At 34.6% G+C, this 24,271-nt stretch overlaps 1 protein-coding gene across 7 annotated transcripts in view; it reads right to left on the bottom strand.

The window, feature by feature from the left end:
* Nucleotides 1-24,271, bottom strand: part of SOX5 (SRY-box transcription factor 5) — a 964,162-nt gene that overhangs the window by 116,396 nt on the left and 823,495 nt on the right. For 4 of the 7 annotated variants that reach the window (XM_087442676.1, XM_087442678.1, XM_014791374.2 and 1 more), the window contains one exon: nucleotides 9,968-10,091. In XM_087442676.1, coding sequence (XP_087298802.1) covers nucleotides 9,968-10,091 — 124 coding nt within the window. The remainder of the gene's footprint in view (nucleotides 1-9,967; nucleotides 10,092-24,271) is intronic. The other 3 variants (XM_087442679.1, XM_004435455.3, XM_004435453.3) reach the window with 1 other exon arrangement.

The raw sequence follows: 24,271 nt of genomic DNA, 5'->3' as shown, positions 1-24,271 counted from the left end.
GCAAATGAAAACTTTATCCAACTTAATTTAATAGTTACCTAGTTGGCTAGTATAATAAGAGATTAATTTATCAACTCTTTAGGAAACACCTCTCAAAATGGAAAGACATTTCTACATATAAAAGATATAGCATTCTTTCTTCACCTCTTTACCCATAAATTTAATCATTTCTAGTACCAATGAAAATTCCTGTATTAATTATCTAAGAAATCTGAGTACCCCTGAAAAGGTGACAATGAATCAAAGAAGTCTCCTTTTCCTTCTTTATTCCAGCATTACTACTGAGGCATCATTTAAGCTACTGCACAATAAATCATTTTTAGCTGCTCAAAGAGAATTATTAATTAAAGAGCTACTTCTGAATCCAGATCTATATTCAACGACTATGTCTAAATTGTGCCTCTGTGTCTTACGAAGAAATGAATAGTACAGAGAAAAGCATCCAAAATGATTAAGGTATTAGAAAGTAGGGATCTGGAAGAGGGGCATTAAGATAAACTATTTAAGACCAAACCAAATGCTATTTCTCTTTTATTTTCCACTTTTAATATGAAGGTTTAGCACACACTTCATTTTTGACATCTTTTATAGTCTTTCCACTTTTCCGTCTATCAGGACATTTGATCCTTCCTCCTGGAGTCTATCCAGAGTCTGTGATCTGCAAGTTGAGAACAGGAAGCTTCCTAAACCACCCTAACAATAAGCCTATGGAATATACATTTGGGATGGCTCCTGGCCTAGAGTTTTCTACTAGAATGGCAAATTTTAGCCCTCTGTAAATTAAGAAATATTATGGAATTTCCCCTCTCCCTAAAAACTGAAAAACAAATAATGCAAATATCTCGAATGGTCAGTATAGTGACTTGGGCCGGCCCCATGGCTTAGTGGTTAAGTGCGCGCACTCCACTACTGGCGGCCTGGGTTCAGATCCCGGGCGCGCACCGACGCACCGCTTCTCCGGCCATGGTGAGGCCGCGTCCCACATACAGCAACTAGAAGGATGTGCAACTATGACGTACAACTATCTGCTGGGGCTTTGGGGAAAAAAAGGAGAGGATTGGAAGTGGATGTTAGCTCAGAGCCGGTCTTCCTCAACAAAAAGAGGAGGATTAGCATGGATGTTAGCTCAGGGCTGATTTTCCTCACAAAAAAAAAAAAAAGAAGTATAGTGACTTGGAATAGATAAACTCCTGAAATCCTTTTCACTATGTCACATTCTAAACATTCAAAATGGGTTTATGCATTTAATAAATAATAATGATATATTATACTTACACAATAATTCCACTTCTTTAGAAATGCATACACTCATCTCACCTAATTTTTACAATCTCCTTATGAAGTAAGTAGGGCAGACATTACTGTAGTTACCTTAAAGATGAAAAGCTAAGGCACAAAGAGGAAAATGACTTGCCCAAGGGCACAGAATAATTTGAAATGGGATTGTGACTACCGAGGTCTTCTGACATCTTGTTTAATTTTTTTTGTGATAGAATTTATTAAATCCAGAAAAATAATAGTTTCAGATTACATGTCCCATTGATGCTTATTCATAGCTTAACTCAGACCTGTGCAAGTTTTAAACCCTCCATTAACCAACTCAGAGAGCATTAGAATTTAAAGGCAATCTCTCAGGTGAAAAATGTTCAAAAAGGAACAAATAAACGCAAGTAAAATACCAAATACTTGGAATGGAACTGGTTATATGCAGACTTCATTGGGGGAAAATATGTGCACATAAAAATGTTTATTGTAGCATTGTTTAAAACTGTAAATACTGTAGGCAAATTTAAATGTTAATTAGTGGGGAACACAAAATATGGTGCATTCCAGCTTAATGAAATATGATGCAGGATAATTTAGGTCTAAAAGTATGGAAGAAGAAAGATAGCCATAATATATTTTTCTATATTTATAAGAAGAATATGGTGTATATAACATTTATCCTCAAGTAAATTATATTTTATGTAGTATACATCATACATATGGTATATATGTATTATAGCATACATATTACAATATACAGATGTGCTTACATATTACATATTGATATCTAGATATAAATAGACATGTATATATATTTATGTATAAATAAACACATATTTATATCTATATCTAGTTCTGGAAAATATGCACCAAATTGTTAGCAGTAATTACCTCTGGGGAGTGGGATTATAGCAATATATGAGTGTAGGCAGATAACTTTCAGTTTCTGTTTTCTATACTTCTATATTGTTTAAGGTTTGTGCAGTCAGCAAGTGCTATCTTTAATATATTAGAAAAAATGTGAAGGGTTGTTATGAGCTGACTATATAAATAGGTTTAAGAAAAGTTTAAATATATCCTTTGAAAATGGAGCCAAAATGAATTATTAGGGAAATAGTACTATTTAGAATGTAGCTGTAGTTCTCCCTGCTTCTGCCCTTTCCACTGGCTGGAATGTGGATATGGTAGCTGGAGAAGATATCTAAGACCATAAGATGGAAGCTGCAATTTGTGGAAGGCAGTATAATAAATGAGAGAACGAGCCTGGGACCTGATATCACGGACCTACCATACGAGCTACACTTGGACTATTATATGAGTGAAAAATATTCTTTTACCATGTTTAAGCTAGTATTATTTTGGTCTTTTACAGTAACTAAACTTTACACACTATCTGATTCCACATGGTATTCCAAAAGCATGACTTGTTCAGTCCTCGTGGGAGATATGCATCTCTTGTAGAGTGAGAAGCAAAATGCTATCTTAGCCTGTTTTACTAAATATTTTTCCTGCTTCCATACTTTCCTATCAATGACTGAAGTTTGCCTTCTATTAGAGCTTTCTATGGTGAAAGAGCATGATTACTGGAGAATAGAGTTGTCCAGTATTGTTAACATTCAATAACATATTCAAATAAAATAATATATTGCTCCGCTGGGCTTATACTTCAGTTAGTGCGAGTTCAATACTGAGATAAGATTCCATGTTTGCTCTGGCAATAAAATATGAACTAGAATTCTGAGGGTTAGACTGGACTATGGCAAATTCATATGGCAATACTACACTTTGAGACATCTTGGCTGAGAGCAGAGTGTCATTAGCCAAGCACTCTTTCCATCTGACATATCTACATTATCAAGAATGAGAATCATGTCAAAAAGCATACGCTGAGCTGAATGGGTTTCTATTTAAATTGAATGACATTCTTATATTCTTGACCATTAAAAAGCAAACAAGATGGATTAAAAGATTAGATATAGTCTAATAAAATCTGAGGAATTTATCAAAGAAAGGGCTTTTGCTTTTTTGTTTGCTTGTGTGTGTATGTTTTGGTGGTGGTAGAGTGTGTGTGAGAGGCAGGGAGTAACAATGGATCCAACACTGGTTACTAATATAGCGCAGTTATCACTTCATGAAGTTATGATGTTTAAAATTAATTATGTCTATATGTTTTACAACCAATAAGGCACAATATAAGTTATTATTTTTATAACAAGTTACGACACTTTTGTCACGATAAAGACTTATACATCTCTCTCTTCTCAGTGATGAATCTTGTAAAAATATTATAAACTCTATGTTTTAGCAAAAAACCATATTTTATTCACCTAGAAACATATCTCCCATGAGAAATGCAGGGTGGTCACCATGTAATTGTGGGATGTTATATACTTTTTGGTACTCAGCTCTCTTTACTTTTTAATCATTTCATATTTTTATGCCACTAATTTAACTTTCTTCAGATGGGAATTTAAATGATTGGCTGTTCAGGTATCAAAGCTATTCTTTACAAAAATAAATATTTACAAAATTCTACAATCAAGACCGGTTCACCCAAAGTCAATGGTTTATAAGATTTGGGGAGGGGAGCAGAGCGGGGTGGGAAGAGCTGGTCACAATAATTCTAACACATACAAACACAGAGGCCTGAAGATATGATTACAATTTCTTCTCTCTGCTTATTTGCAAAGAATCTACAATATGTGATCCTGACAACACACGTTTCCTATTTTGTCAGTTTGATAAAAGCGTACCATGTCAATGGTTTTACCCTGTGATTTTGTGATTGTTTCAGCACTGATTGTCAATGACCTGTACGTCAGCTGACACAGTTAAATCAGAAATTAGCATGCAGTCTCCTAAAATGCCAGACACATGGACCCTTTGCACAAGAGAGATATAATGGAACCCACATGATACCCCCATTAACCAATGAAACATGTGACATTAACTAAAAACAGGAACACATCAGCAAATATGCCTGAGGAAGTTTATGGTATTTAACTCCTAAACATTAATTTTATTGTGGTGTATGAGGAACTAATTAACTGAGAGTTTCCTTTTTTATTGGAAGCGGAAATACTGTTCAGAAAACTGATGAAGAGTAAATACAGCATATTTTAAGTTTATTAAGCTTGGCTCATCGACTTCTATTTATTTAAGCTAATCTCATAAGGCAATTAAATATTTCAATTGGTAACTTTATATGGCTATTTTATTTAGCACATTTCTGAAAAATTAATCAATGTGTTAAATGCAGAATGAGTACGTGACTATATTTCTAGTTGCATACAGCCAAAACAATGACTAAATACATTTTCAAGAAATCATATGATCTTTTCCAATATGAGCTCTGATAAATAGATAAGTGGAAAATGACAATAGAAAAAATTTAAAACTTGGTGATTATAATGAAAATAGTTCAGGTTAAGGTTGTATCTACATGAAATGATTGTTTCCATCAGCACTGTAATACTTTTCTCTAAACAATTATATGTTCCTAGTCAGAGGAAGCCTCATTAAGGTGTGGCAGAATGAATCTGATCCTAGATAGGATATGTCTAGGATCAATTAATTGCTGGGTGTGGTTTTAGAATATTCTGGGTTTTTTTTGGAAACAGGATTTGTGTTTTGCTGGCATTATACACTCACTATTTATCATTTATAAATAACCTAATAAGGTTATTTGCTAGGCACGGTTTCATATATAACCCTATTTACGCTCTGTAACAATTCAGTAAAACTGGTGTTATTAATCCATGTTGTAGATGAGGAAACTCAGTCATTTGCACAAGGATAATCAAAGTAGCCGAATGAGGCAAAACTTGATTCCAAATCCATGACCACTCATTCCAAGTACCTCTCAATTACTGTCGCCTATTTGAGACTGGGTTGATTAAATCAAAACAAGCAAACCAACTGAATATTTGAAATCATATAGACAAACAAATTTGTATAGACAAATGAACCAATTACTTATGTATATAAGATTGTACATAGCCCTGTAAGTGCAAGATAAATTTTTTTTATAATATTCTGTTCTGTGGTTGTCATATGGTAGGTCAACAACAATAACTTTCCAGTAACAAGATCATAATAATTTTTTAAATGAATATATACTAGACTAGGCCAAACATTCTTAAACTTTCTTGGATTCAGGCACCATCATTGGCTCAATAATTTTTTTCATGGCACCCTTAGGACAAAAGCAATATCCAACCACTCCATTTTACTAAGTAGTAAGGTCCAAACAGATAAGGTAGTTTATGTAGTGCCTGACAGATGCCTCTGTATTTTCCTTGATATTTTAAAATATCCTGTGTGCCCCATGAATTAGCTACAGCACCTTGGTACCTGAGCACACAGTTTGGGAACTGTAGCACAAGGCACGTGCCCATCTATGGGGAAAGATCTATTTCTGTAGCTATGTGACACATTCAATTTCACACTTTGAGCTAAACTATCAAGCCAACTCTTTTACAACTGTTTGTTTTATCCTGCATACAGAAAATGGGTTATTTTATTGGATTTTGCCTTCCTGTAGATTTTTTTATTTTCATATAAAATGTCTTCCTGTCAAAAATTTCTAAAGCATCTATCAGAATTACATGACTAGAAATTTTACACTCGGATAGAAAGGAGAGGGGCAGAAGACTGTAGTCATTAGTAGAAGGAGAAGCTCCTATTCCTTTCATTTCTGCCTGTAAAATATGTGCTCTAAAGTAACAGCACTTAAGCTGAGGGTGGGCTGGGGGGAAGCTGTGTGCGATGGAAAGAGAAGCAGAAGCAGGAGACAGAAAAATGGGTACTGACCCAACTTATGACCTTCAACCACCTTATCTCAAAAGTCTCTCTCAAGCCTAAAATGCTGGGCTAAAACCAACATACACATTTAAAATTATTTTGAATTTTGGTAGATTTTTTTTCTATGATGAACAAACACAACAGTGGTGTCTTCCTGAAAACATAAAACTGTTCTGCAGGTGTCAAAGGTGTGTACATTTTATTTCAAAAATATCTACCTGACACAAGATTTGCAGTCCACAGGTTGAAGTCTTCATTAAGAGGTTAGGATTCCACTCAGACTTTCCAGCAGAGGCAAATGGACTGTGTCCTTGGACTCTTCAATTATCCAAAGTGTACTTGAACCAATTCATTTGTACACCCATTTATTTTATAATTCACAATTGGAACCTTAGTTATTTAGTTTTTCAAGTTTATTTCAAGAACTGTAATGATTGTTTTCTTATTAAAATGAGCTAGTACCCACAAATATTATTTAAAATTGGGATTTTTTTATTATGCAATATAAAATCTGGGGTGTGTTTACATATAGCAACTTAGTTGACAGTTTTAACAAAACTGACAAGTTAAAAGTACAGATTATTTGATGAATTTTTTTTCCCTGAGTGAAATGGTCTCTGAATTGAGTTGACTGATTAAACCAGTGTTTTCATATAATTGTTTTCTAGTTATTATATATATTAAAAGCATTCAATTTAATAATACACCATTATTTTTACCTCCTTAGAAGTCTGGAATTATTTTTAGACTTTAAGAAATAGATAGGAAAAGCAATAACTAGATATGGATCCATGAAGAAGTGTGGTTTCACACTTGCTTTCATTAATAGCAAATGCCAAAACAGAATCTGAGATTCTGATAATAATATATCAATATTTGTAAATTGATCTACATATTCATGGATAAGAGTGGACTACAACATTCTCTAAAGCTTCTTTTCTATCTAGCCAGTTTGCTCTGAAGTCTCTGGCTGTGCTGCTATTAATTTATTCTTATACAGTTTAATGATGTACATTAGAGCAGTTACGAGAGAGTCCAGCAACTACATTCCATAGGTCTCCATCCCACACCATATTTCTACCATTATATTTCTTAAAGGGAAAAATACCTTTATGTTCACTAAAAGCTTCCTTTTTGGAAAACAGGAGATGTTAATTCAATCTATGATGGTTCGGTTCCTCAACTTGTGTTTTTATTTTATTTTTCCCCTGTTGAGAACATTTTAACTTTCTTGTGTAGTTCCAGAGATTTTTATTTTATTTATTTTATTAAGACACATAGTCTAACAGGAAAATTTATCATCAATACTTTCTACGAATGAATTGATGAAAAGCATTTGAGTTTTTGATACCAACAAATAGTATATCTTTCATATTTACTGGAAACTCAAATCAAAGTTAAGTTAGTCAGAGTCTCTTTCGTTGAGAATTATGTAATATTACTCAAAAAAATTGACAACCAGAGAAGTCACATATGGTTGACAATTATGGGGGGAATAAAATAGGAAGGCCCACTGAAGAGAGAAGATGGCAAGAATTGTTTCTTTCTCTACCTCTATTCCTTTCCTGCAACGTGGTTAGGGAGGAAACAGTCTGGACTATTTATCACTTCCACCCAGCTCCTCATTCAAACTGACTCAAAGTGCGAGAGCGCCAACAAGGGTGGCACTTTCTTTTGCTACTGGCTTCTTCTTAGTTTTAGAGTCTGGCATGATGCTAGTTTCAAGCCTGCCAGCAGCTGTAGAGGCTTTATTCTATTTTATTTCCAAGGTTACAAAAGAAGTGGTATCATTTACAACTTTAAGCACGGAATATCAAATGGTTAATATACTAACAATTTTAGAAAGGGAAACATTTCTCCACACCACACTGCAGTAACACTGAACAAATGTAGTATGCCAACTCTGTCCAATGGGAGAGAGGGAGAGGTGTTCTTGACCTTTTCCAGGCCTACAGTTACGCTATTGTTCACACTCAATGTGGTTTTCTCTTCAGCACAATATTTGCTAATGGGACTTATTTCTACAGTTGCTTAAAAAATTTCTTTTTGGAAAACAGAACTGATCTATATGTATATATTGCAGGTGCAGTCTGAGGCAACTGATGATTTTTAGAAGTGTCTTTTTTTTTTTTCATTTTAGTAACCAAGGTTACCAAAAACACATTGGCAACATGTGTTTAATGTGAATAGTAATTCCTTAGGAAAATGGAAACAAAACAAAATAAAAAATCTTTTATGATTAAAAACTCAAGAATCTAGTGTAGCAATAAAATTTAAAATTCTATTCTTAGAATTTAAATTATTCTTAGAATTTAAATACTTAGAATATAAATATAGTCCTTAATCATAAAAAAAGTTGGTGTTTCTGGATGAATGGATCCACAAAGATAGAATGATGTGGCAAATAATATTAAATGAATAAATTAAGGATCCAGAATGAGAACACCATCTTAAAACACAGGAGTTCAAAGTCAAGAGAAAGATGTGCAAAAGCAGTGTAAAAACCACAAAGGGCAAAATACCACACAAGCGTGAATTTTTATAGTCCTGAGTCAAGTTCACTTTTATCTAAGCTCCATAATTACAATCTACTCATCTCAAATCTCTTTGTATATTTAAAGAATTATGTCTCCTTTTTTCAATATTAAATTGAGAAAAGTTCAAAGACTAGGAATACATGTTACAACGTGAAAATTCAAAACATCACTTAACAGGAAACTTAGATCAGATTTCTAGTAATGCTAGATCGTTTCTCAAATGCAAAAGTACTGAATCATTGCAAAATGCTAACGGGACAATTTATTCACATATAAATGAACCAAAATCTACTGGAATTTATGAAAAAATATTCTATATAAATATCTACAATGACAATATTTCACTAGTTGTTTTCAATGGTGTTTTACTTTCATCAATGAAAATGTTTCAATAAATTTGCTTTCTCTATGTTCTTTCTGGCCATGGTAATGATGTTCTAGAAGGTATTTAGCTTAGTAGTCTAGCCCCTCTTCAGAATTTGTTACTATTTTTATTAGTTGGTACTTTAGCTATTTAAATTTTAGGAGATTAAATATTAGATTATTTCTAAAACTAACAATGTAAAATTTCAATGTTGGTAAAAAAAGAAAAAAATCATAAAATCACAGGCATCTAAAGTTAATAAGCAATATAAACAGTTATTTTGGTATAACACATCACTCAATGCAAAAATGCCCTTGTATTGTTTGTCATGAGTGCTCATTCATTTAACAAATAGCTGAATGTTACACTAAAAGTTTAGACATAACAATGAATAAGACAGAATCGGCACCTGCCCTCATAGAGCTTACAATTAAAGTGAAAGAGAAAATATACAGGATCCAAAGGAACCAGGAGAAAGGGATCTAACTAGGTCAGGCAAGCTCTCCCTGATTTTAGGTGGAAGAGGTTCCGAATACCAAGAAGAATGAACTGACAATACAAGGCCAGAGTCAAGAAAGAGTATGGTTTGGTGTAAGAAATAAAACAAGACTAGTGAGAAATTAGGCTGTAAATATAGAGAGGAGTTGGATAACGGAAGGCCAACTAATTCACATTAGGAAACTTGGGTTTATCTTAAAAGGTAACGGAAAGCTGTTGAAAGCATATTCCTATACTGTCTATGCAAAAATAAATTGAACCCTAAAATTATATTCATATTTTAAGAATACACTGGAAACAGAAGTTATGAAACTGAATTATAAAGAGCAAATATTGGCTTTACCCACATAAATTCTTTCTACACCTTCTGAGCGTTTCCTATTTAAAATAAAAATGCTATATGGGTGATCTCATTTCTTGGTGTGGCAAGAATATTAGATTGCCTAATTTAAAGCCATGCCCTCCACCCACTCCCAAGTGAAAAATCAGTGGTACTTACTACATCCAGCCTTATAGCTGAAGCCTGGAGGAAGGAGGAATCCTTGCTGGGCAGCTGCAGCCAGCGTCCGTTGATCAGGAGGGAATACGGGAATCATTAATGGCGGCAGTTGACCTTGAACCTGCTGAACGTGATAGAGGGAATCAAAGAGAAGAAGTTTTGGTGTTCCATGCTTCCCACCCTCCTTACTTCATGATGAAAGAAAATAACTTACTGAATTTAATATACTGGGATACAAGCTTGCTAGAACACTGGGCTTGAGGCCATGCCTTTGGACTACCTTAGGCAGGAGAAGCAGAATATACTATAGTTGGAAGGTATTATCAAGTTCACTTTCTAACCTGATGAATAATTTCCCTACCTGATATCCTCGACAGTGATGAAGTGTCACTACTTCACACAATAAGCCCTTTTCTTATTGCATTAATATGATGGTTAAAAACTATTCCCTAGGTTGGACTAAAATCTCCTGTTAGGACTAATTCTACCTTGATAAACAAAACTAACTAAACTGGTATCATTTTATATATGAATAGCTCTTCATTATTTGAAGATAATTCTCATGTTCACACAGAATGTTGAAATTTTTAAAAAGAGCTAGAAGAAAGCTTAGAGAGTAACTAAGACTTTCCCCTTTCTTTAGAGAAGAGGTAACTGGGGCCAAAAGAGAATTGACTTGCCCATGGCCATGGAATGGGATAGTCAAAACGAGGTCTAGAATCCAGCCCCCTGAATCCTGCTCTGTATTATACAGTCATGCAATACTTAACGACGGGGACACATTCTAAGAAATGCGTGGTTAGGCGATTTCATCGTTGTGGGAACATCATAGAGTGTACTTACACAAACCTAGATGGTATAGCCTACTACATACCTAGACTATATAGTACTAATCTTATGGGACCACCAACGGATACACGATCCGTTGTCGACCAAAATGCCACTATGAGGCTCATGACTATACTTTTGTCTTCATCTATCCTTTCCCAAGCAATTGAACCATTCCTCATACCACACGGCCTATGTTTTGGTTGCCATCTATGGAATACATTTTGATTTGCTGGTGTCACTCTCAGTATATGTGGTTCACATCAGTAAATAAATAATACTGCACAATGGAATCACTGTCTTCTTTGAACTGAACAGGAATTTCTATAAATATAACCTAATGCAGTCATTTCTGCAGCTATTTCACACTATTGACTAATGCAGAGGTTATCATTAACAAAAATACCTAGGATTATTTTCCCAAATATTTAAGCACGATCTCCCTGGTGAACACGATTACTAGTTAGCGTTTATCACTAAATGTTTGAATGAGAATTTAGGACCATGCTAGCAATCACATATCTGAGAATTTATTCTCCCTTACTACTCCTTCCACACATTAATTCAGTTATTTGGAAAATATTTAATAAACATCTACTATGTAAAAGAAAAGGAGCTAGGCAGTAGGGACACAATTGTGAACAAGAAAACCAAGATCTTATGCCCATAGAGCTTACATTACAGCAGGAATAATGGTAAAAAGTACAATAAACAAATATACAAAAAAATTACAAATTCATTCAGTTGCTAATTCTAACAGCAACTCTGAAATATCTCTCAGACTTGTTTTCCGTTTCTCCCACTGGCACTGCACATTCTTAGGGTACTTAGGAATTTTATAGTTCTCATCATTTCTCACTTTAGAAGTCCACCTTCAGTTTCTCCTTCATTTCATCTTTCACAGTGGACCTCTGAGCTATTTCTGAGATTTTGGTTGGTGAGTGTGCATGTTAGGGGGGTGGTTTGAGAGAGAGGGAGAAAGGGAGGGAGGGTGGAATGAGGAGAGGGAAGGAAAGAGAGAGAGACAGAGAGAGAGAGATAACACTATAAGAATGAGGGATCTGTTTTCAACAATGGCTTCAAATTGGAAAGCATTTCTTTCAGCCAAAAGGATTTTAAACCTATCACCGCCACCAGAGTGAAACTAAAAGGGAATGACAACAACCAGGGAAACAAAAAGATGGTATCTTAAGGTGAGAGTTGAAAGTTTCACCACTACAGCCAGCATTTTTTGAGAATACTGGAAGAAAGATAAACCTTACGTAGAAACCAATGGAAAACAATTGATTAAACTCAAAAATGAGAGACTGCATGTTGAGCAAGTATGTAGGAATAAGTGGCCTAAAACAAGAGGTAGACATCCAAAGGCAAAACAGCATGGGGGCTAGTTCAGTGCAAGAAGAGGATGCTGACCAGAATAACAAGCAAACAAAGAAAAAAACAACAAATCAGTCACACTGGTTTATCACCAGCTACTGTATATACTTTATACTTCATTGTTTGTAAGTTACATTTTATATAATACATCTCCTCCTTTCTAAGACACCATTAGTTATAAGATGTATCATAAATTTAATAAGAGCATTTTAGATAGAAGAAGAAAGAAACTTCAAGTGAAACAGATACTAGTGTCATAAGAGGCATCCAAATTTCAGATTATACAGCAGGTTATATAATTTGGGAAAAATAATTTCTAGAATTGCAGAAACAACAGGTTCTTGTTTTAGTATAGTAGTTCTTGAACTTGAATGTATATTAGAATCACTTTGCAAGTTTTGAAAAACTCTCAATGCCCAGACTGCTTCCCAGACCAATTAAATCCGAATCAACAGGGGTGAGACCCAGCCATCAGCATTTTTCAGTTTCCCTGACGACTCCAACATGCATCCAGGTTTCAGAAGTACTGTGTTAGAGAATGCTTTCAGTCACTGTCAACAATCTTTTACTCTTCTTCATGTTTTGCCTTGAGTTACAAAGCACCTTCAGATATATAAGTAGTTGAAAGGCAGACTGTCTGACTTTTACAGCTTCTGGTGCCCACAAGATAAAATCAGATATTAAGCTATTTCTCATAGAATTTCTTCTAATGAGTCTTGGATCTGTATTTTATATGCCCCTCTTGTGAAAGACTTTTGATGGTCTGCTTTTATCTAGAGAATAACAACCAAATCCCTCAGTATGGTATTAAAGATTCCTCACAATTTGTCCCCAATCTATCTTTCCAGGCATTTTGTGCTGCTCTCCTTCAGGTATCCTGTACTCTTGTCTTAATGGATCATGAAGACTTCCTTGCAGATTTGGTGTTTTTCCATGCTTGAATGCATTCAAAACTATTTTCTCCTCTGTTCTGAGTGATTTCTTTTTTCCTCTTTCTTCTTGGCAAAATTCTACTTATTTTTCAAAGGCTTTTGAGACCCAGATAATGTTTTTGCCTGTGAAGCACTTCTTTCTTATGGTGCCAATTTTCAGAGAAAGAACTTTTACTTCTTTTAACCTCATAAAGCTGATACAATACTTACTGTATTGAATACTAGTTACTTGTATAACTTGAGTCTCCCTTATGACCTATGAGCTTATTTAGGAAAGAGTTTGTAATTTTTTTATTATTGTACCTTTAGAGCTTAGAACAGCAGCTGAACCTATTATATGTATTGATAATTCATAAATAAAGAGGAAGAATGAATTATATAGTCTCATCTTTCTAATTACATCTTTGTGCACCAACTCCAAATGTCCACAAAAGGCCTGTGGATAGCAAAATTATTTAATGACCAGAAAGAAATCCAATTTCACCAGAGAAGAATGGTAGCATGAAGTACCAATTGTTTTGTGTTCTTATTCTTAAGCTATAGCTAAATGGTCTTATACATTATGATATATAACCATGATTCTTGGAATTATTTATGCATGAAGAAACAGAAAAGTAACCCAGAATATTAGAAATTTATTATATACTTCCGTAATGGACAGATATTCCTGCCTATCATGTTCTAGTATCATCATGTTTTAATTATCATAGCTTTGCAATATGTTTTAATAATAGGTAAAGTTAGTGCTCTATCATTACTATCTTCTTCAAATATTTCCTGGCTTTTTTTACATTTATTTTTCCACATTAATTTTAGGATATGGAATTTCTATTTGAATTCATTAACCTGATGGCTTAATGCCAATAGCAGGTTATATCTTTCAATGTATTCAAATCTTCTTTTGCTTCATATAATTCTTATAGCTTTCTTGGAAATTTTAATTTTAAAAAATATTTTTATTTTTATTATAAAGAGAATGTTTTCTTGTTATATTGTTTAACTGGTTGTTGTGTGTACATAAGGCTTTCTACTTGTGTGTGACAGTTTTTATCCAGGTAACTCATTTATACTCTAATAATTAAAAAATTTTCAGGTAAAAAATTTAGTGTTTTAAGGAATAAATTGCAATGAATTCCAGGGCTTTTTAAAATCTGCATATTCTGAACTTTTGTCTTACTATGATTATTGAAATGCATTTTGCTTTAGTATTATAATTTGTTTTAGTGTCTAAATTTTCCAGGTCCACATATATGCAATAACAGAGTTATAAGGCTGAGAAAGAGCCTAAAGACTATCTGTCACAATGCAAGCATTGTACTGGTAAGGAAATAAAACTTAGCTTGGTCATATACATTGTTCAAGATCCCACATTTAGGTAAGAGGAAAGTTAACACCAGAACTACACCTCGTAACTCTTTCCCTACATAATGGGAAAAGGAGGGAAGGAGGAACTACAAGAGAAAGAAAGGAACTATAATGGAAAATAAGGCTAATTTCATAGTCCCAATGATGAGTTTTCTTTAGAATATCACAGAGCACTGTACTAATATTCAGAATAAAGTAAACAGTAAAATAAATATGATCCAAAATATGTAGTTAATCCACGTATGCAACTGAAAACACATTTCAAAATACAGTTGATCCTCGTTATTTGCAGACTGTGTATTTGCAAATTTGCCTACTCGCTAAAATTTACTTGTACCCCTCCCCCAAATTTACTTATACCAGTCCTTTAGCAGTCACTCACAGACCTGCGCAAAGTAGCAGGAAATTTTGTTGGTGATTTCACTGTTTAAAGTGCATATAGAACAAGAATACATATTAATAAGGTGTCTTTAAACAGAAACACACATAAAAAAGGTTATATATTGATCAGTTGATGAAAATGATGTGACCAAAGGCTCTCAGGAACCTAACTCTGCATTTCCCCCAGGAACAACTGCTCAGTATCTGCTAATTCAGTGTTCACGACAACTTTATGGAACATAACTAGTGCAAATACTGAGCACCGACTGTATTATTTCTGTATCTTTACTAATTTTCAGTTCACTGCTGCTGAAATTTAGCTACTCTTTGGAAGAAAAAGACACATCACATCAAAACAGTGTAATGTTTTCTGGATAAATTCCAAAATTTATTTGTTATAGGGTTAGTAATTCATTCTTATATATTTGCCAGTTTTGAATATTTCCAAATCCTATTCACTATTAATTTCATTTACTTTCTTTCTCTTAATGGATGAAATTCTCTTTAAGCTCCTAAATAAGGTTTAAAATGTGTGACATTTATAATTAAGTTTCAATAACGTACTTTTGTCACAAAACTAGTCTTTTTAATAGGGGGCATATTATTCACAAGTTAAAATAACTCATAATAAACTTAAAAGTCTACTTCTTATATTTTTTAAACTTTAAGATGAAATATTATGTTTTAACACTTTTTATAAATATACCACATAGATACTGCATGTAGTCTTGTCTTCTAAAATCTTATGAATCCAACATAAACCAACCACATTATCACACCTGTAAAGGAATAAGTAAATGCTTGTCAATTACTCATAGTTAAATATTTTATATTTTACGTAAACATTCTATTACAAAACCCTTCAGTGGCTCCCTGAAACTAATATATCAAGTAGACATTTAAGATTATTAATTTAGCTTCCAGTTGCATGGGGCTGTTTATTATTCTATTCATTCGATCAGCATTTTTACTAAGCAGAATATGCACTTTTTTGGTAACTAGCGATACAAAGATGAATTCACACATAATACCTGCTCTCTGGGAGCTCTGAGTCTGCCGGGACAAATAGATAGATAACAATAATACACTGCCATTAACTCAACAACAGAGACTTGTATTGCATACTATGGAAGAACAGATGAGAGACTCCTAACGTAGCCAGGAGAAGTCAAGGCAGGTCTCATGGAGACAAGTACAGCAGGTATAGGGTCTGAATAAATTAAGCAGGAGTTTGCCAGGCAAAGAGATGGGAGTGTGAGAAAGGAATGTGAAGTAGAGGGGGAGACAGAGCAAAGGAACAGGGACAAGACAAAACATCATGAGAGGGGGACACCACCAGCAGTCTAGAATAGCAAAAAATGTAAGAGGGAACCAGTGGTGAGAAGGTCTGCCTGAATCATCTGTGTATCAAGATAAGAAATGTGAGATTCCCCTCGTAGACTCTGGGGAACTACTGAGGGATTTTAAGTAGGCTAGATAGAATACTCCAATGGGTATATGAAGAAGAAATCTGAGAGGCCAAGCATAGAGACCAGGTAGGAGGCTAATACAGTTACTAGGCAATAGATTACAAGGGCTTGATCATTTATAGGAGGGTTATGAATGAAGAGAAAAAGCCAAGAAATATTTAGGGAAAGAAAAGGAGGGGGCCGGCCCAGTGGTGTAGTGGTTAAATTCGTGCTCTACTTTGGAGGCTCGGGGTTTGCAGCTTCGGATCCCAGCCATGGACCTACACACCACTCATCAAGCCATGTGGTGGCAGCGTCCCATGTACAAAAGGGAGGAGGACTGGCATAGATGTTAGCTCAGGGCCAATCTTCCTCACCAAAAAAAAAAAAAAAGAGAGAGAGAGAGAGAATGTTGATGATGGGGGAGGTTGTATATGTGTGGCTATATGAAAAATCCTTGTACCTAAAATATATATATATATATTTTTTTTTTTTTTTTTGCAGGGGTGGGAGGAGGTGAAGAAAACAACAGAGTCAAAGATAACTCTCAGGGGTCTACTTTATGTAACTATTTATACCAGTAAAAAACCAACCAAAAAAAAGCATAGAAGAGCAGTGATAGTCTTCATGGAAAAATAATGAATATGGTTTTGGATATGATATGTTTGAAGTGCTTAAATAATGTTCCATCTGAGATATCTTACTAGTGGATGGATACTCTAGTCTGAAGCTAGGGGAGAGATCTTTAGTGGCTATGGTTTGGGGAGTCATTCATTGATGACAGTGAACTAGATAATCTAGAGAAGTTCTGAAGGATTAAGAGAAGAGACAGCTTAAAATCATGTCGGTTACAACAATAATTCCACAAAGAGCGGAGGAAGAGGAGTCTATGAGCAGAGAGTAAGACAGGAATAAAGAAAATCATGAATACGGTGTCACAAAAAACAATGGAATTTCAAGATTGAGGTAGTAAACAATAGTGAAAAATGTACCAGAAAGAATATTTTAGAGACAAAAATAATATCTTCTGGAGTTGTTAATTAGAAGATAGTGATGAATCTAACAACATCAATTCCACAGAACGGAGGGTAAAAACCACATTGCAAAAGGTTCAGGACTGAATGACAGATAAGAAAAAGGAGAAAGCAAACGTAGACTCTTATTCAGAGAAGGCTGAGTGAGGAGTTAGGAGATACATTTGATAGTAGAGTTTTGAACACATATATTGGCTGAAAGGAGCAAATAGAAATCGAGAATTTTAAATGTAGGAAAGAGGGAAACTAACTGGTGGACTAAAATTCTGGAGGAGGCTGAAAGGGAAGGCAGAAGTGTATGATTAGTTTTGAATAGGAATGACATCTCATCCTCTGGGCCCTGAGGAATGACGATATAGAAGTGGATATAAGCAGATATGTTTTATAGGTAGGGATATGAGAAGGTAAGGAAAATCAGGCCTGATAGAAGAAGTTTTCTCAATGATGAAGGCAAGGTCATATCCTGAAAATGAGAGAGATCGGGATTGCGGAAGAAAGTTCAGCAAAGGTAAGGAAGTTTTGGATGGTCATTGTGAGAAATGAACAAGAAAGTAAACCATGGACAGTTAAAAAGTGTGATAGAAAATGCTAAGACCTTCAGAGAGACCACATACATTACGATACTGTCCACTTTCCTTTTCTGTGATTTTTCTCAGAGTGCCTGGTCACTGTGCTTGAGGATCAGAGAAGGTAAATTCAAGTCGGGGAACTTCAGCAAGAATAAATTATGAGAAAATCAAAGTTGCTTTTGAACAATGATGGCCTGTAGGCTTTACCCTAGGAAGAGAGGCCTGGAAGGCATTTCTAGACTGGGAAAAATACAGGAGTCAAAGAACTGGAGGGACTTCATGATATCAAGGCATAGTAGTTTGTGTGAGAGCTCAAACAACAGGAAGTTATAGTAGGAGACTTGTTTAAACTAAATACACAAATGCTAAAATGAAAGGCAGCTATATGATTTAGGTCGGCACCATTACAAATAAAATGTAAAATCTAAAACTTTTCAAATGCTTCTCAAGAGTTGAGCCTGATGAGAAGTATCGTGTTCAAGTACACATCATCTTTAGGGATCAGTTCACCTACAAGTGAAATTCATCCACCTTCAGGGGGGAAGCATAGCAGCTGTTTAGAAGCACACAGCGATAGTACACAGCAGTTTTTGAGAAAATGAAGAATATAATTTCCAAATGAGATTGCAAGAGGGGTTTAGTTAGGCAGGATATAATTACTCAAACTGGAGTAACCAGAATAACAAAGCTGACTTGCCGCCATTAGCAAGAAGAGGCATGGGATCTTCAATGACCACTAATAGTCTGTGATTTTTCATTTCATATAACAGAAAGTCGATTTGTCAGTTTATCCTGCCCAATGCAATGGTCTTTAGGGAAAAGAAAAACTACACTAAAATTAAGAATAAAGGAGTCAATTTATCTTCCAATTAATCTACTAGGAAGACTAAAGAAAATCTCATTGAGAGATAGAAGAACATAGAAACACTGCTAAAATTGCAATCCCTCCCTCTCACTTCCCCACAGTCACACTGGAGTTGTATCACCTCTAATTTCATTTGATTCAAGACAAAGACAAAGTATCCATATTCTTTTAGAACAAAAATGAACAGCCATGTGGATTTTTTACATAGTACTCTTCTTCGGCAAAAAGCCACAGAACTTTTTTTAAAAATCGTTTCCAAGGATGAAAGTGACTTTGCCAAGCAAAGTGGCTTCAAAACAGGCCTCAAAAATACTAATAGAAAGACAGATGGTTCTACTAAGAGCGTGGCTGCCAAAAAAAAAAAAAAAAAGTAGGGGAAAAAAAAGAGTGATGCTATTGAAGCTGACTGCAAAGTTATCTGATGACTACAAATACTTTTGTCCCGTTGTTGCAAGTGCTAACTCTGCCTCCAGGGCTGATATAGCCAAAATACTAACTTCCCCACATCTGATCCGCCTGTATTCCCATCCCTCCTAAATAAAACCTGTCACTGCCAAGCCCCACAAAACAGCACAAGCATGCACTTGATTCTGACTGACTGCTCTGTAGAAGCAAAGTATTGCATTGAAGAATTCCTATTTAGGAACAGACCCACAAGGAAAATTGCTTTTCTTTTCAAAACTGCCTGTCACATTTTCTTTTTTTAATTCTCCTTTTCCTCCTCCTCCCTGTCACCAAAGGGCCCCCGGGCCCTACGAGTTTAGATGATACAAACTCAATTTGTATAAAGGAGGCAAGAAGCAGCACCACAGCGAGGTGGAGATAGTTCGCAAGGATAAAGAAATAATCCAGTCAAGACACAGGGCACTTTTCTTTCCAAACTACTACTACAATAATACTTCCACTTTATTTCCTTCAGGGCAACTGTCACTTCTTTTTAACCAGATTGCTGTGAGATATAATAGAATCTGAAATATTATATGGTCACTGACTCTTCCTTTCAATGGCTCATTTCACTATCGCATTTTTACTTTTGCATGATGTGCTCATCGTTGGCATTGTTACTAGGATACACTTTCAAACGATGGAGAATTAAGACCCCTGTCACTTGAAGGCAATGAAATTTCATTCTTAATAATATGCAGGCTTGACTTAAATATTCTTCTTGTCTAATAGCACCCTTTATTTATTTTTACAACTTAAGCATTACATTCTCATAAAGAACCATTTTAATATATGTTAAACTCATGTCAACTAAAATGATGACATCTATTATAAATATAATACATAATACATACTTAAACAAGTATATTTGCTGACTTCAGGAAAAATCTCTATTTTGAAAGTTGATCATCATAAAAACTTAAGGGTGGTAAAAATATACTGTTAAATAAGAACGCAGTTATGAAAGAGTATGGGAAAAACACAGTTATTTTATTTGCCAAGGACAATTTTCAGCCGAATGAAAGAATTTAAAAAGGCAATGATTAAAATATCTCAAATGATGCATTATTTGGGATTAGGTTATCATCTGTTTCTCTAAGGCAATATTTTTACATAGCTTGACAGCTGTTACATGATAAAACTAAAGTCCTTCATAATCCAACACTGTTTCCTCAAATGTGTGTGACTATTTGTACTACTTATCACGGTTCTTGACAACAAAACAGTCTGGGTCATATGAGTATGCATGGTTCTCTGTTCACATGAAAAAACAGGCTTTGCAAATAATAATAAATCTTATTTTATATTATGCATTACAATGTCAGTTGTCATTTACACACAAATAAAAGACAACATAAAATATAATGGTCAAAATGAAACATATTTTTCAATTATATTTCTCAGGAGTCCATGATTAGAAAACTTAACAAAATACACTATTTATTGATTTCTGGTTTCTGATGTTTTGCTCAATGGCTTGTAATAGATTATTAGAGATTTTTTTCTCAATATAATATAATCACTATAAATATCAGTTCAACATAAGCTCTGTAAAATACTGTATCTCAAAAAATTATCACTTTGTGAGGAGGGTGAATTGGGAGTAACTGCTAATGGGTATAGGGTTTCTTTTTGGAGTAATGAAAACGTTCTGGAACTAGATAATGGTGATGGTTACAAAACACTGCAAATAGACTAAAAACCACTGAATTGTACACTTTAAAAGGGTGAATTTTCTGGTATGCAAACTATATCTCAATTAATAAAAATAACCAAAACAAAATAAATAAATAAATGAAAGACCACCTTAAAAAATATATAACTTCACTACTGCCTGAAGCAGGATTGAATGTGCTTTGAAACAGTCATGTATTATATTAGAATAATGTTTGTATTTTTATAAAGCACTTGCACATACATTAGCTCACATACTTTATCCAGCCTCTTTACGATCAGCAGGTCAGGTGTACTCATTTCCATTTTTATTAATGAGGAAAACTGATAGAAAAACAAATAATTTGGAGACTTATACATGAGCTAAAACAATAAGGCTTAAATTCTTTGATTCTTCTTAACAAATTATAAAATGAAAATATAACAATTTTCTGAAATAAATATACTGATTTAGGGGCAGGCCCGGTGGCATAGTGGTTAAGTTCACACACTCTGCTTCAGCGGCCTGGAGTTTACAGGTTCGGATCCCGGGCATGGACCTACACACTGCTTATCAAGCCATGCTGTGGCAGGCGTCCCACATATAAAATACAAGAAGATGGGCACAGATGTTAGCCCAGGGCCAACATTCCTCAGCAAAAAGAGGAGGATTGGCAATAGATGTTAGCTCAAGGCTAATATTCCTTAAAAAAAAAAAAAAATGATTTAGGTAAAGATTATAGCAACATTGTGACAAAATTAATTCCTATATATTTTCTCAGTGTAAAAAAGGATCACATTTAAATTCTATTTAAAAGATAAAATTCTGGGGCCAGCCTGGTGGTGTAGTAGTTAAGTTTGCACGTTCCGCTTCTGTGGCCTGGGGTTTGCAGGTTTGGATCCTGGGTGTGGACCGCTGCACTGCTTGTCAAGCCATGCTGTGGCGGCGTCCCATATAAAGTAGAGAAAGATAGGCATGGATGTTAGCCCAGGGCCACCCTTCCTCAGCAAAAAGAGGAGGATTGGCAACAGATGTTAGCTCAGGGCTAGTCTCACACACACACAAAAAAAAGATAAAATTCTATTACAAATTTTAAAAAAATTTTTAATTCTAAAAAGATAAAAATCTTTGAATTCTAAAATTCAAAATATATTCATTCATTTACTGAGTGCCCACTTTGTGCTAGGTACTGTTATAATCTTTAGGAATATTGCGATGAAGAAGACAGATATGTACTATGGAAAAATTTGGGACAGGCCAGAGGAAAAGGCAGAATGCTGGGATGGAGGCTACAAGTTTAAATGTGGAATCAGTGATACAGTGACAAAAATAAAGACCTGGAAGATGTAAGACCATACACCTCTCAGTTATCTGGGGAAAAGTGTTCCAGGCAAAGGGAAGAGGAGATGCTAAAAACCTAAGGTAAGAATATACATGCTGTGTTCAGCAAACAACATTTCCTTCTCCTGTCTATACTCCATATTATTCTCCATTAGGTTGAAATTATTTGTGACAGCCTCCGTGGCTAAGCTGTCTTACGGGCAGGGCATAGCTAACTCATCTTGGTGTCCACAATACCCAGCTTAATGCCTAGCATGTAGCAGATACTCAATATATGTCGATTGAACCGATTATTTTAAAAGCTATTCACTCACTATTAGAAAAGTCTACTCAAGTTTTAGCTTTAGTTTTTTCTTATAATAGTAACTGGTTTATCAAAACATTCTTTTCATATAATGGATCTTAAGCTTCATTTCACTTTTATTGAGAATTCAAGATTTTTCTTCATAGTAATAACCTGAAACAGGCAAATAACTGATGCCATTTTTTACCACCCAATCCATTACTTCCCCAGATCCTAGTTTTAGCGTAATTATGCAAACAGTTAGATTTGCGTATTTTGTTATTCCTCAGGAGATGAGAAAAATAAGAACTCTGATGTGTCCTTACTGAAATAACCCAAGAACTGCAGTTATCTTATTTATGATAAAATTGCAAATACACACATAAAAAAGATTAGAAAATAAGTTCAAATGTGAGACACTGTGTGCCATTAAATACACTTGAACTTTTTTTCTATCTCATTTATCAGCAATATATAAAGCAACGTGACTGAGTATGGAAATACATAATGAATACAGAGTTGAAGTTGCAGACATGATCTCGTATATACTCAAAAAAAAAAAAAACAAAAAAACCCAAAACCCTCTTGACTAAAAATTCAAGGAAATAGCTGCATCCTTAAACTCTGTACATCATTCTTACTTTGTTTAAGAAAGTAAATGTGATTATACTGCTTACATTTCTTTCGTACAAACCTTTCCCAGTAAGTAATTTCAATTTTTTAGCTAGCAGGTGCTAGATTGGTGTGAATGGCTAGTGTATGGGGATTTGTTTGTTTATAGCATGCAAAAAGTAAACTGAGTCAGTAATGAAAAATGTTATATACACCGGAAGAGGCCCCTCTGGCAACATTCCTGCAAACAAAAACAAAAATAACATTTCAAACATCTCCAAATGCAACTATAGCATGGGCAACATAATGTTTAGTGCCATTCCTTAGGATGTGAAAAATCCATGCTCTTTGAGTAATAATGGATGTTGCCTCACGGCCTCTGTTGGAACTTGGTACTCGGATGCTTGTCTAACTCCACTATTGCAAAGGACACTCTAGCAGTAAGCCACTCACTAGGACATTTGTCACTGAAAATAAAATGTGTGAAATTACCAGAAAGGGCATGGTAGATGTTTCTTAAGCTGAAAATGTGAAATATTTTTGTAATTGGACAATCCACTGAGCATAGTGTCATTTATATAATCAAAAATTTTTTTAATCTTCTAGTCAAGAAGGGTTATTATACTACATACCATTGTAAATACATTCAATAATAGGGAATTGTACATTACTTGCAACAATCTATGTAAGTATGGTTAATTTTACTATTTGGCAAATTTACTTGATACTTTCCAGCAAAAAGCATTATAACTTGCCTACACATATGACATTATTCAAATAAAGATGAATTATGCAATACCATGGGTATTTTGCTCAATCTATAGACTGCTTTCTCGATTAGAAAGAACTTTTAAGTCGCCAAAATTGTGACAATTCTAGTTTTAGATAGATGTTTTATTAGATGAAAAGAGAACATGGACTGACTACATGAATTCTTTCCATCTCTCTGCCCTTTATCAAAAGAATCTGATAGATGATTGTTAATGTTAATACCTATTCTGTTTCCCTAAGCTTCTCTCATGATGCATATTTTTTCATGTTGACTTTTGCACAATTCTATTTTCACTCATCCAACTCACAAAAACTCTCTGAGATAGATCCTCCATCATCTCCAGATGAGGAAACTAAGGCATGCCTAAAGTCAGACAGCTAGCAAGTAAAAGAGCTGGAA

The sequence above is a fragment of the Ceratotherium simum genome, chromosome 17, assembly GCF_057802395.1.
Source record: "Ceratotherium simum simum isolate JZ-2026a chromosome 17, ASM5780239v1, whole genome shotgun sequence".
Taxonomy (NCBI): domain Eukaryota; kingdom Metazoa; phylum Chordata; class Mammalia; order Perissodactyla; family Rhinocerotidae; genus Ceratotherium; species Ceratotherium simum.
Note: the sequence above shows the minus strand (reverse complement) of the source record. Positions and strands in the feature narration are given on the sequence as shown.